At 36.2% G+C, this 14,555-nt stretch overlaps 1 protein-coding gene across 4 annotated transcripts; it reads right to left on the reverse strand.

Moving 5' to 3' along the window:
- Positions 1–1,465: 1,465 nt before the first annotated feature.
- On the reverse strand, positions 1,466–14,555 carry LOC114184889 (mediator of RNA polymerase II transcription subunit 12-like). Of its 4 annotated transcripts, none has more exons than XM_028072272.1 (13): positions 14,363–14,555; positions 13,727–14,243; positions 11,842–11,901; positions 11,434–11,539; positions 10,992–11,060; positions 10,480–10,533; positions 10,212–10,319; positions 9,308–9,454; positions 8,863–9,204; positions 6,345–8,743; positions 3,334–5,940; positions 2,567–2,885; positions 1,466–2,400 (listed from the first exon to the last, which is right to left on the reverse strand). In XM_028072272.1, the coding sequence occupies exons 2-13, from the start codon at positions 13,852–13,854 to the stop codon at positions 1,966–1,968; spliced, it is 6,774 nt and encodes a 2,257-aa protein (XP_027928073.1). In that variant the 5' UTR covers positions 13,855–14,243; positions 14,363–14,555; the 3' UTR covers positions 1,466–1,965. The 4 variants fall into 4 exon arrangements, with proteins under 4 accessions (XP_027928073.1, XP_027928075.1, XP_027928074.1 ...); XM_028072274.1 differs by having other exon boundaries at positions 13,727–13,921; positions 14,363–14,532; XM_028072273.1 differs by having other exon boundaries at positions 13,727–14,277; positions 14,363–14,532.

The raw sequence follows: 14,555 nt of genomic DNA on the forward strand, positions 1-14,555 counted from the left end.
TGGCATCGTGGTGTGCCTAAACTTTTAATTAAAGTATACTATGGATAATTGTAATAGTTATTACATGTATGCTTTATATCATTCGCTCTTTTATATTATAATTATGTGATGCAAAATTTTAGTAGGTTACTCTATTAGAAATGGGATGTCACAATAATTCCCATTGTTTTAAGATTAAAAACTTGTTTATATGAAGATCTGAAAGTTGAAATCTTAAAAATGATCTTGTTGTGAAACATGATTGAGAAGAAATAGGTAAAAGAAAAATAGAATTTACTGTTTGATTGAATGAGTAAATTTACATATTGAAACTTCTAGACTAGTTTTCAATAAAATATTAAAACTTCCATTTGAGAGTCTGCATATTAATTTTAATCTTATAAATATTTTCTAAACTTTTAATTATTAGTTAATATTTTTAATTAAATAAAATAAAATAATTATTACTTTTACATATTAAATTATTTATTATAATTAATAATCAAAATTAATTTGTAAGTATTAATAATTTAAATTATAATATAATTATATAGTTGCATTATAATATAATATAAAAATAGTTAACCTTTTAAATTATTTTATTTTAATCTTTAATTTAAAAAAGTATATATATAACAAATTTATCTTGACTTTGCTAGTTTGATGAACTAAACAGGACAAGTTAAAATTTTTAACCTAATCGCAAGTCAATAGAGTGCTGTAACTCATTTTACTATCCTTACTCCTATTCTAACTTTGTCCCCTAATAAATATTATTTTCTTGAAATAGTTAATTATGTATTTAAAGAAACTAAAATGGTGAACAATAATATTATACTAAAATTAGTTTTTATTAAATATAATTGTCTTAGATTAATTACTATGAATGAGAAAACCTTCAAGATAATCAATTCGAAATAAAGGATTAAGGTAACTAGTCTCCAATCATAGCAGCTGACTCTTGTAGAAAACGGGATGATCTAGTTTCAGTTAAGGTACCAATAGCAATCAAATCCAATTAGAAACCACAACTTGGTTTCATGCTAAGCTCTATCATTTAATAGAATATAGACATTGATGATTGTGTATTCAATTGTATATATATGAGTCATAGTTGCTAAATGTACTACAGACAGAAGGCAGTTTTCGCATTCTTTAAGCGTAATTTTTAGCAGTTCAACCGAACAAAATCCTAAAACTGAGGCTATAGTGAATAACATCAATGACCATATAAATTACTTTTCACAACACATTTATCACACCTTATCACATCACTTAAGGATGGTGCATTACCAAACTACTACACCAAATTGTTGATCAAAACTAAATTTAATTTTTATTAAGATAAAAGCATTTTCATAAGTGAGAAATTAAAAGGAAACAAGTTATCTTTTAGACTAAAAAAAACTGATATTTGCATGGACTAAACGAATTTATCCCCCTATTGGTAAAATTTGGTGGACTTGCAAGTAAATAGAATGCTGCATTTTCCAGATGAAAGCACATATATTTTCATATTCTGAAATATTTAAAAAGAAAAAATGAACACGTGCACTGGTGTGTGCCTATGTCCCCGGAAGATACAGGCAGTTTACACATTGAGACATGAATTAGAACAGAACAACTACAGACCACCTGAGATATATTATCAAATAAATTGGGAAAGTTGAAACAATGATCCTATATTTACAATAAACCACTGAACTGTGTGTCTGAAAGTGCACTAGTCCAGGGTGGGGTGATGAACAGGTTAGTAGTCAACCAGGCCAGAACCAACACGATGATGAGCTTCACTTTTCTTTAACGAAGAACACGTCCCTTCACCTGTTTCTCAAATTCATGTCCCCTCAACCTCCCTTCCACACGGGAACGGCGAGCACAGACAGGCATCTTCATGCCTGACTGCCATCAAAAATAGACGATGAAATAACTAATACACCTGCTGAGGGGTTTGCATACATGAAGCCAAAAAAATAATCTTGTTAATCAACTATCCTCATCCACAGCGCCAACATATGTAAGGTCTGTTCGCCGCACTCTCACTGCCCCTTTAAGCCAGCTGGCAGCGCGAATATTGACCCGATCACCACTACCGATATTAGTATTATTTGCCGACGGGCAAGATCCAGCCCCATCTTCTAAAAGCATCCAAGGGTCAATGTCCAAATCATTGTCCTGCTGCTTTGACTTCCCTGATGCTGTAGACCTTGATGATGGAACAGGGTTCCTCTGAGGGACAGTTGAAGTGCTGGGGTTAAACCCAGAATTTGTAGTGTTGGGTTGAAGAGATGCAAGAGCAGAAGTTGGAACCGTCGGCAGCTGGCATGAGAAAGTGCAGCGTGTAGTGGGAGGAAGTACAGGCATTGCAGCTTGGATACGCCACCGGATAGTGTCTGGCAGTTGCATGTTATCAAGGTGATTCTGTTTTTAGATAATAGACCATAAGAAAAGTGAGAAGCCTGCATGCTTTCATTCTAATCACCATCACCCAGATGACAATATCAAGAATAAAACGCATTCCTAAAAATAATAACAGGATCAGTCACAGAAACTAAGTTTTGCACATTAATAGGCTGAAAGATCATACCTGCAATGCCTCCAAGGGCTCGCGATCAAACCCAGAAAATTCCCTTGCAGGTTCATTAGCTGTCTTTGCAACAGGTTTCGACCTAAGCCAACATGGAAGGGAACTACTCAACAATCCATGCAAGATCAACAACAGACGATCAAACAGGCATTCAACAGAAGAATCCACAAAAGCAGCCTCAGCAGGTGATTCCGCCTCCTTTCTCAATGGAGAATATTGCATGGCATTCACCATTGCATCCTCGTGCACAACCCGGCTGCCAAGGAGACGAAGAAGTACTGATGCAAGTGTGTATCTCATACTCCGTACAGAAGACTCCCTGCAAAATCGAACATCTTAACTAAACTACCTCTGAACAGCCTACATTTGATACTCTAATAAGGCATACATTAAAACAAGCATATGCCTTCATATTATCACCAAAATCCATATTTCACTTCTGGAAAGATCAGAAGGAAATTGACTTACAACAACCACAAACATCAATGCAAGTATTATCAATGCAAATTGATAAAACAACGGACAGTAACTGTATTGGTGAAAATGTTCATATTGCAATTATCTATCTCCACTTTGATGAATTTCAACAAAACCATAAATGGTAGACTTCCCCCCCCCCCCCCACAATATATAAACATGTTTCCAGAAAACATCATACCACTTAATCCCATGAAAAGAGACACTGCAGCAACAATCCAGAAGGAGAAAGCGTTTCAGGAAAGCACAGAAAACAATTTAAATATTAGAAGAAATACAGTCTTAATTACCCGTCTGTGCAGATAATAGGAAGAAATCTCATAAGCAGCTGCACACGTAAAGATATTGATGCTCGCAAAGCAGCAGGAGAAAGTGGAGAAGAATCCGGAGTAGGTGTTGGTCTTCTGGCTAAACCAGGGCTGCCACTTCTTATATTTTTGCGGCTATTTACTTTGTTTGTCTGACCTTCAGTTGCAGGAGTACTTACTGGCTTAGTTGGTCCTCGGGTAACTACAGCTATCTGTTGCTCAATATAATTTAATTGTTTGATCAAATCACTTGCAAAGGAATTTCTAGATTCGTCAGAACTTTGATCTATGCATGGAAGAATTAACTCAAGAAGAGCCCTCTCAGTCCCATGCTGCTGCTTACTGGTAGATCTTTCAGGGTCAAACACTAGAGAGAACCCTTTTGTGGACCTTTTCACATCCATTCCCTCTTCAACAACTTCTCCTTCTTCAAGAGGAATAGAATCAACTTTCTTTTTATCCCCCTTGAGAGTAACTGGATCTTTACGTGGGGTGCACCAACCCCAGGGTTCAGAAAACTGTGTCTTAATGGAAAATCTTTTAGACTCTGCAATGTTAATCAGTCGTTGCCTAATAGTCTTCCGACCAAAGAGGACATCCTGTCCCGCAAGGAACCATTTAGCCTGTAACAACATTGAATCCTCTAGAGACTTCCCAAAAAGATGAACCACCTCCGAGAAAAGGGGTGCAGCATCAGGTCTAACCAGCAACCTTGTCAGAATTATTTCAATGAAATTGTTCTCATTCTCAGAAGCACCACTCTTCTCTAAACTAGGTGAGGACAACTGTATAGCGTCAGCTAGAGATATATCATGCATCTTCATTTTCTCAATGAGGGCCTGTTCATTTAAAAGCAGCCTGAGTTCAACCCATTGCCAATGAAACTTGGCAGGCTGCAAAGCATCTAACACATCCACAAGCTTATCCTGTAGTGTAGATTCACTATCAGTAAAATCAACTTTAGATTCACCATGTCCAGAATTCCTGCTTCCTTCATCCTTTGTATAAATAGATTGAGGCATCTTACAATCAATCATGGCATTTAGAAAATGTCTAGCACGGAGGGGAATAAATGCCACAGATTTTGAATGAATATCAGAGCCATTCAACTCTAGCAGGGTTGCAAACTCTGCATCAGTCATGTTTGCAGCCATAAGATCATAAAGACCCTGACAATCTCTTAAGCACACATCTCGGAACGGCAAATGTTTTATTGCATCGCTTATGGCCATTGTTAAAGACTGATAAAGTTGATTCATATCTTCACGGAATGCTACATTGGCATTCATAACAAAAGGCCGCCACATAACAAACGAAAATATTGAATAGGCAGGTGGAAAGACCAATGATAGAGAAAGCATCCGCTGCATCCTTGAAAGAGCAACAATGGACGGTTCATCCAAGAGATCAACCACTAAGCCTTCACAGATGGTTCTACAGTTCCCAACAAGCAATCTAAACCAATGGACATGAACTTCAACTGAACTATCCACCTTAAAAGCCCCAACTGAACGTACACTCCCATTTGAATTGGATCTTGTGCTTCTTACAAATTGTACAACATCCAGGCCCTCCTTTAATCTGAGAATGGTTACTATTCTTTCCAGGCTCACCACACCAGATATGATTGCACCAACAACAAGTGAAGAAACAGCAGCACTAATTTTTGTTGTTCTTGCAACCACAATTTTGCTACTGTTGTTTGAAACATCACTTGGAATAGTACCAGTATCATGGGTTTCAGGTGACATTTGAAACTGGGCCCGAGAAGCTTTACTTGGAGCAAAAACTCCAGCAAGAGCAGTAGAAGCTTCCATTGCAAGAGCAATCTCAAATACACGGCTTTGGCGTTCTCCCAAGGCCTCCTTAAGCAAGCACAAACAGGTTATATGCATTCGCAAAATGCATTTAGCATAGTTCAAAGAGCTTGTAGCCAATGACATATTTGAATGGTTACTTCCAGCTGAAAAATCTGGCAATTTTGCCAAAGTTGGACCAACACTGCCAACAATGGCAGAAACAGCAGAAGTAACCAAAGATGGATCCCCTTCTTGAGCAGCACCACCAGTCTGCCGTATGCAATCTATCAGACCCACAACTATTTGTTGAGCAATTTGATACCCATTATCCCATTTTTCAAAAGCAGGACCTTTGGGTGTACCCGCAGCAAATAGCTTCCTGTCTTTTCCGAAAAGATATTGAAATGCTTCTTCCACATTACGCTGTACAACATCTCTCATTCCTGAACCTACTCTGGATGGCAACCGGCCACCACTTATCTTTTGACGGAAAAAGTCATCAGGGTCCTCAACTCCAGCAGGAACGCCAAATGGAAGCCCCAACTCTCCATCAACTGACCGTCCAGACTCAATTTCAAAAGCCAGTCTCTTATCACATGTACTCTTGAAATTTTTCTCCCACTCACTGACACTAACCACATTGCCATACTTTTTTAACAAGTGGCGAGCAAAAGCTAGAGCACCTGAACCTGAAACCCTTCCGTTAGATGCCATAATAGCGGCAGCACGCTGCATTATAGATGACAGAGTTTCAGGAATAAGATCAGCTGCAGCAAGAATGTTCTCATACCTACATCAAATACAATGGGACAGACAGACCAAACAAAATTAAATTGTATGTAAAATCCAATAAAAAAAGTTTAAACAAAAAATCCAAGTTAGCATAAAGATGAAAAGCCGACTTGCTCAGATTAAAAAATATTGAGGGAGATAGTTGGGAGATCATATGAAGTCCGAGTAAAATTACTTAATTAAACCTATAAGACAAACAAGAGAGCACAAGTAGCACCGACTTGGAAATGTTTAACAAGCATTTGTTAAAAAAAATCAAATAAACACATCTCATGGCACATTAAGAGCCACAGTTACTTAAAACACAGCGAACACCACAAGGATTAGAACTGATAAAAGAAACAAAATAACAAATTATGGCAGAATAGACCCACAAAAATACAAAATTAAGTTGAATACAACCTTCTTAACGATGATAACAGAAAAGCCTCACTAACATCACAAGCTTGGTTCTCCACATTCCTTGGTAGCATTAAAACATTCCTCCCACTATGAATAGTAGAATTAGGGCTACTATAAACCTTTGGCAGCAACCATAAGAGGAATTTGACAGCTGAGACTAAATCATCTGACACATCCATCAGGTAAAGTAAAGCAGAAAGATCATCCTCACCAAGTTTCCACCGGATTGAACTTTTATCATCCACAGTGGCAAAAGGCCTCCCAAACTGGCTAACTTTACCAACAACTTTTTCAGACTCTTCAATAAGCTGCCTAATTACAGTCATCAACCAAAGTGTTATTTCCTTTCTTTCAACAAAGCGCAGCTGTTTCACAGCCTTTCCAATTGAGACAATATCTTCACATTCACTTAATTGAATTCCATCAACAGATCTTGCAGTATCTCCATTCATAGTAGTTCTATGGTGAGGGCAGCTAACCTTATTGTCACACATATGACTGGTTGATGCCCCTTGGCTACCCTCAATTCTAGAAGCTGCCAGTTGAGCAAGACTCTGGGTTTTACGGACAGTCTTCTGCCGAGTCTTAGTAACCTGCTTGATAGGCTTAAGAGGTTGATCAACTTTGAGAGGCTCTGAGGATTTTAGACCCTTCTTTGCCCACCATGTATCTTCATCATCAGACAGTACAGGAGAAGGAACTTGAATAAACAAACTTCTTTCCTCACTCAATTTTTGTCTCTTTGCTTTTCTACATTCTTCACACCCAGGTGTGGTCTCCACTAGATCAATCTTGTTTTGAGACCCAATAGGTTTCCTGACACTGCCCTGAGATTCATCCAATCCAGTAGAGCCCAAATTAGAAAAACTTTTTGGTAGCTGTAACAGGGCTGAGATGAATGTCTTCAGATCTTCAACACCACTGTCATCCTTCCCACTTTTAGAGGATGTTTTATTCGAAGGAGCACTTTTCCATTGATCAATTGACACTGTAGAAACTTTGTCTTTTGTTGAAGATATACACTGTTTTTGCTTGAGAGATGATGTACTCACATTACTGCCATTACCATGGTTCTCCCACAAGGAACAACGTAGTATGAGACGGCGTTCATTCATGTAAATTTGTAATGCTTCAGTAAGCTGTGGCCCTTCACTAATCCCTGATTCTACCAAAGCATCACGCACAAACTTCTTAGGAAGTTGCTTCAAGATTCGGCAGTGTCTCTTCTGTCTCTCCAAGTCAACCACATTCATATCCATGATCCCACTCACTATCAGCTGGCGTACATATGCCAATGGATAAAAGATGCCTGCCTGTATGAGTTCCACTACAAGTAGATGTACACGTTTGAGTCCTTCCCCTTTATGCACCATATGTTGATCAATCCAACAAACAATAATATCATGGAGAGGACCTGGGCTTTCAAATATAGCTGAAGAGCAGATATTCTGATCCATACTTCTTGAACTAGATTTTGTTCTGGATGCATTCTTCACAAAATTCCGATTACTCTGGTGACCTGAACATTTTACTAAATAACTGACCCCATGACCACGAGTATTTCCACTCTTTTGTCTTGTAGAAATCTGCATATCCCTCAGCTTCATCTTTAAAAGTCTAATGGCAATATGCACTTGGGAAAAATCTTTCCTGCCAGTGAACTTTACATCACAGGGAGCAGTCCGAAAATCCCTAAAATCACATGTTGCCCACTCACACAGGAAAAACACTGAATAAATAAATGATGTATTTACAGTCCGAAACCACTTCAGAGATAACCTTAAGCAATGGCTAACTTTCGCAACCCAACCTTCAGATACAGTTTCATCACAAAGATCTTCAAAAAGATATTTGTATGCTCCATGTAGATCCCCAAGTACAAGGGATTTATCCAAGGCTAGTGCAGCTTTAGCTAGATATTGACCTGGATAGCCTGGCTTTACAGCCTTTGTGAGATCTTGTACCTGTTCTTGAATGCATGAAATAACGTGATCAAATGCCAATGATTGGTATTGTGTATCAAATCCTTTACTTTTAAATAAACACACATCTTCCGAACTATTTTTTATCTTTCCTGCAGCTTCAGTTGCTTTAAGTATAAAATTTCCCTCATTTATTGTATATGAAACAACAGAGGATGGCAAAGGAAAGCAATCCAAAGCAACAAAAGTTTCTGGAGCCGCAAGTATTAAAAACCGGAGCATCTCAATCAGAGCAGAAGTCGTATATGCTCTTCGGGAATTGTCTACTAGATCTGATCCACCAGGAGCAGGATCACGAATAACACGAAGAGCTACACCAGCAAGAGTGCGAACATACGTTTGAGATAGCACCACAATTTCTAAAAAACCATATACAATTGGCAATAGCAGCTGCCAAATCTCAAGCAATTGTTTTTCCTGAAAGGGGAAAAAGTGTGAAACATCAATACCACAAGTCTAAATATTGAAATCAGCAAGGCATATAAAAAGCTCAGTTTAATTTCCATGAATACACCAGACTTGTTACATGCAATCACCTGTAATTGCCGCAAAACCCAGTCAATGATAAGAGATGGAATAAGAAGCCCTTCAGCGTGATGCCATTGCAAAAGCCGAACAATATACCACCATTTAAAATGTAAAGATGGTTCTTCACCATCAGAAACAGATAACTGATCACTTCTGTGCTGAAGTGATGCAGTATAAGGTAATTGGGGTGATCGATCTCGATTATGAGTAAAATGAGAACTATTTTTTGAAAAAAATTCATCAAGAAGAGTTTGCAAGTATTCAATGACATCTTTGGTCCAAAGCTCAGAACAAGTCTGCTGAGTTTTGTCACCAATTCCAGAAGGAATACTAGCAGAACCTGGCCGAACCTGCAAAATTCAACCATAATTCATCTTAAATATTTAGAAAAAAGGGAGGGGAACTTCAGGGTATAATAAATAGGTAAATCACATTAGATTGATGCATCCATACCACATTAAGGTAAGTAACCTTAATAAACCAGGTAGCCCTCAGCAATGGAACATTATTCCTAATAAGAACCTCTAAAAGTGATTTCCTTCTAACATGAGGGACAAGATCCGCTAAAGACCGTAATCTCTTGTGCTGCTGAGATAACCCCTATAAAAAAATAATTGAATTAAAAAAAACAGTAGCAAAAAAATTCCAAGAAAGAAACTCAGTTTTAACAAAGTATTAAAGACCTAAGCAATATCATAAAGGAACGTATTTAACAATCACCCTCCTAAATTCATGAACAGGTATAATAGCATGTACAGAAGTAGCTAGTGTATAAACAACTTTTGTATCCATATTTTCACACTCCCTCCAGCTACTTATAACCATGATCAACCCAAACATACAAATGAGTGAAACCTCACGCTTCCTAAATATAGATTCAGCAAAAAAAAACTTACAAAAACTGTTAAAATACCAAGGTTATTAGTCTTCATGAACCTGGGCTTATACTAGCAGTACTACTACTTGAGTTATTAATATATATATATATATATATATATATGAGAATTAGAGTATGTGTAACATCTAATATCAATCTCCATTGTAATAGCTGTCTTTCTCTCTTTTACATACTTTTTTACCTCAACCATACTATTTTAACATGCTATAACTATGTGGTTTGGGTGAAAGTGATAAAAATGACCAAAGTAAGCTGAATATTGATAAATGCGTAGCACAATATCTAATGCTCTAAATAATTTATACCATGCCTAACACCAGTACTAATACGAGGATATAAGCCCAACCAAGTTACTAACAACAAACCAATAACCCTAACATTCTAACAGAAACAGATCACCAGTAATAGTTATACAAGTTGTAAAGAGTAAAACTACAAGTGCAAGATTTTTATTAATACCTCAATCCATTTCTTCTTGAAGTCTTCGGGACATGGCCTTTGTTCAGGGAAAACACCAGGCTTAGCAAGTTGTGACCCTGAAAGAGCCACTCCGTATACCTGACCAGCCTGTCAAAATAAGCACTACAATGTAGATCAAATACCTTCATAATAAGTAGGGCCCACTATACCAAAGAAAATCCAAAACATAAATATGGAATACTTTAGAGGCATACACAATGTTCAGCAAGCGTAATGAAAAAACAGAATAAAGATAATTTGTTATCACCTTCCGCTTCTGAACACGAGATTCATTGATTGCCCTCAGACGTTTTCTGATGGCCTGGAGAGAAGACAAAAGATCAATGAATTAACCTACACGCACTTCCAGTGAATAGAAAAAAAAAACACGGAGAATGTCCAATATAGTCAAGGCATAGGCTATATTTCAGCCAAACTAACTAATAAGTTAGCTTAAAGCATATAAACCAGTTTAAGACTTATAAGTTAGTTTATTGAATTAAGAGTACAATTAAATCAGTTATTGAAGTAGCTGATGAATGAAAAATGACAAAACAGAACATATTTAATTAATTTTTATATAAATGATATTAACGTTTTTGTAGACAAAAAAACAATTTTTAAGTAATTATAGTTTTCTACTGTTAATTTCACATTCTTATTAATAATAGATTTTAAAAGATCAAATATTTCATTAAATTAAAATAAGGGAAGACATTTAAATAGTAAGGATATAAATGGAAGAAAAAAAAATCATCTACAAATCATCTAGGGAGTCACCTCTTTGCAGTTAAGTACAACTCCCTTGTTAAAATTTGGAACCTGAGTCAGGGAAATTTCTCTCGATTCCTGAAGACATAAAAGTAATACCAGTTATAATAACAACAATCAGTTTTAGAAAGCACAAGTTGATTTTCAGCAATTCATCGGGAAGCCCATCCTCTAGAATATAGAATCCCCTAAACCATAGTTTCAAACATCATGAAACAGTAGGGGATACATATATGAAATTTGAAAGAAGAAATCAAACTGTATTCAAATTGACTGAAACCAGCACAGATAGAAACACAAATTCAAATACAGCTATGACATAAGTTCATCCGGCTGCCGAGAATGAAGGAGCATCAAACCAGATCTCTATTCATCGGAAGTATTACATTGTAATCATTTTAAATAGCTAAATAGCTACTTTACATTATCCATTTGATATAAAGAAGTGTACCTCAAGACCTTCAACTGTGTCCCTGTATCCAGATTGCAAATATTCTCTGGTCAGAGTCTCTTCAGGGCAATTTGGTGTTTGAGGGTGAAAGTCAGGGGGACCAAGCCTGAGATTAAATAGAGACATTTACAATTTGCACAACTAAACAATAAGGAAATATAAGGAAAAAGGTAAACATTAATCCCCCCAGGATTAAAACATTGCAATCTTAATACCATTGATTGAATGAAACCTAGCCAAAAAAGACACTTATGATCAAGGTAATTGAGATAGTATATCAATAATATTTATGGATATTAACAGTGTACATGCAAATTTCCTCCACAAAAACTTATCATGTTTCTTATACATGAACTAACAAAAGTGAGCTACAATTTGAAAACATGTTCTGTTACAAGCAGGAACTACCTAGAGTTCAGAGGTTCTTTATCACACTTCAACTTGTATGGGGCTAATAGTGGTTGTCGCCTGCAAAACCATAAACATTGTGTTTAAAATTATTAACAGCATAAAATAACTGATTTATCATAATAAAATAAAAATATACCATTATATTTTGAAGTATCAAGAGAATATATGACTACAATTGCAAACGGCTCTATCATTTCATCTGTATATTTAAAGCTGTTGTAAATTATAGACAATAATAATATAGACTTAATAATCTTTTAAATAAAACTACTGATTCTTTTTGTACACCTAACTATGTAATTCCTGTGACATTCATTGGGGATAGGTAGATTCAATACAGATTAACATATATAACTATTGTTTGTTAAAAGTACATTTCTTTTAAATTATGACCATACTCCACTACTATAATCATTTATCAATGGGAAATTTCTAAATATTTGTTATGTACATAATAAAGTATTTTAAGAAAATAATTCATGGAATGTATCATGGAATGGCTGAAATTTATAAGAATTTTGCATATCCTCGTCTTCAAGTTACATCATACCTGTGCCATCCCAAGACTTCCAAAGGAAATGGGTTACAAAAACTTTAAAGAATTAGACTACATCTTCAATTGTTTAAAAAGTAATTTCAAAAATAGCTTCTCCACATAACACGTGTAACATATCTTGGTAGCAATGATGCCATGGTTTAGCAACATCGGCACCAAAATAATGTGATAAACGGTTTTTTATTATTTAAAAGGTAAAAGAACAGATAAATCTTGATACAAAACATGAGTAAAAGAAAACACAGAAAGATCATACCAACTTCTGCATATTTACTGTTATCATTCTCTAATTTTATATGAAATTATATGGTTATTACTCCTCCTGATTAAAAGGTTCAACAACTTTTGTGTATTTCAGTCTTAAAACTATAAAAAAAATTAAAAATAAAAAACATTACATAGTTCAGTTGTGTGCTTTAGCCGGTAGTGAGTGGCCATTTTGAGTTTTTTTTTATCCTGATAAAACAGTAAGCAGCCATCTAGCTTATGTGATGATAGTAACTTTACGTTCCCAACCTCGATGCTTTTTGGAAGCCAGGCTCAAAGATTTAGAGATGTCCCTATAATATAAAATAATCGCTTGAAGAAATATTTACCAAAATTTCAGTATAAACAACAAAGAAAACTAAATTTCATGGGTGGAAAAAATCCCTAAAACATTTACTTCACTTATTTGAACAGTTTCTACGAATTACAGTGTAACAATCTCTAGTGAATAGGTATGCCGTTTCGAAATATATTAGGATAGGAAATCAAAAGAGACTTCAAACATAAACCACACAATCAAGAAATAGAAATGTTTTTCAACCTTGCATATACCAATTTTCTTATAACAAATACTATGGCCCTCTTCAGTGGCTCATTCATACTGAGCATATGAAAACTAATAATTCTCGCTCATCTGACCACCCAACAGAAGTATCAGAAGTAGTTATATTATAGTAATAGAAAAGAACATAAATGGACAAAATATGTTTAGTTCCTTATAACAGATGAAACACCTTGCATTCCTCAAGCATTTAAATGCATAAGAACAGAAATGAAGACCAAAAACTATAATATTATGATTCCTCAAGCGTCAAAAAGATAAATGAACACTAAGTAGTTTGCCAAGTTTCAAATGACATAGAGTAAAATCAATGACTGTTGCAATAAAGAAATTTTTTACCTAGCTAACAGGGACTGAAGCAACAGAAGGTGTATTACAACCAAAATTATTTGGAATATATAGTAATATTTTGATCACAAGTGCTACAGTAACACCATAGAAGAAAAAATAGGTAAGAATATTTTGAGCAAAGAAATAAAGGCAGAAAGCAGGTTTACCTTGAACTCAAAGGAAAGTTAGCTGGCAAGGAAGATGAATCGGTCCTTCCAATGTCCCTAGTGGATTGCCCACCAACTGCAGTGTTATTAACTGCACTAGTGCAGCTGCCAGCATGATACCTTTGCATCTCCCCCAATTATAACCAGCATACTGCCCTCAGCATCAAACCACTACAAGTAGCTCTAATAGCTAAACTGCATCAGTCAAAACGAGAAAATGACCTCAAGCATCAAATCAAAGCTATGTGTTGCAGAACTGTCTTCAACCCAGGCCGTGGCGGAGCCGCCCCTAGCCTCGACGGGGCCTCCGTAGCAGCAAGGTTCAGCGTAAATGTGTCCCCTGTGCCCTCATTTGGTGCTTCTCTCTCTGACACATCTCTTCTGACCCTCTCCGGTGGTGTGTTTGTGAGGACGCGGCAGCTGGATGGTTGATGTGAGAAAGTGGCTAGGGTTTTTGCGTTTCTAAAGTCAGAGAGGGTGTTTTGGATTCACAATTCCGCGAAACTAGGGTTTTTTACTACAATTCCGCGAATCAGAACAAAAGGGGTTTCCTAAAATTAGAGGCAATAACAATAATAATAATGGGGAAATTGCGAGATAGTTGAGATTAATGGTAAGAGGAAGGTAGAGGCATACCTGAGAAGAAAAAATTGCAAACTTTGACGGAATGAGTGAGAAAGTGGGAGAAAGTAAGAGAGAGAAACGAAGAACAAGAAGACGGGTCTGAAGTGTGGTCGAGGGTTTGAATTTTTGTTTTTTATTTTTTTATTAATTTTTTTGGTAGTGACAATGATGATTGTGTTGTTGGTGCTGTTTTCTTTGAATCGCA

Source organism: Vigna unguiculata, chromosome 5 (assembly GCF_004118075.2).
Source record: "Vigna unguiculata cultivar IT97K-499-35 chromosome 5, ASM411807v1, whole genome shotgun sequence".
Classification (NCBI taxonomy): domain Eukaryota; kingdom Viridiplantae; phylum Streptophyta; class Magnoliopsida; order Fabales; family Fabaceae; genus Vigna; species Vigna unguiculata.

Excerpts from the sequence above, each read along its gene's own strand:
- LOC114184889 (XM_028072272.1), bottom strand. The coding sequence starts at position 13,854 with ATGCAAAGGTATCATGCTGGCAGCTGCACTAGTGCAGTTAATAACACT. Across the intron at positions 9,455-10,211 it reads TCAAGAAGAAATGGATTGAG|GGGTTATCTCAGCAGCACAA; the intron begins GTATTAATAAAA and ends ATTTTTTTATAG. Across the intron at positions 2,886-3,333 it reads CCTATTATCTGCACAGACGG|GGAGTCTTCTGTACGGAGTA; the intron begins GTAATTAAGACT and ends TCGATTTTGCAG.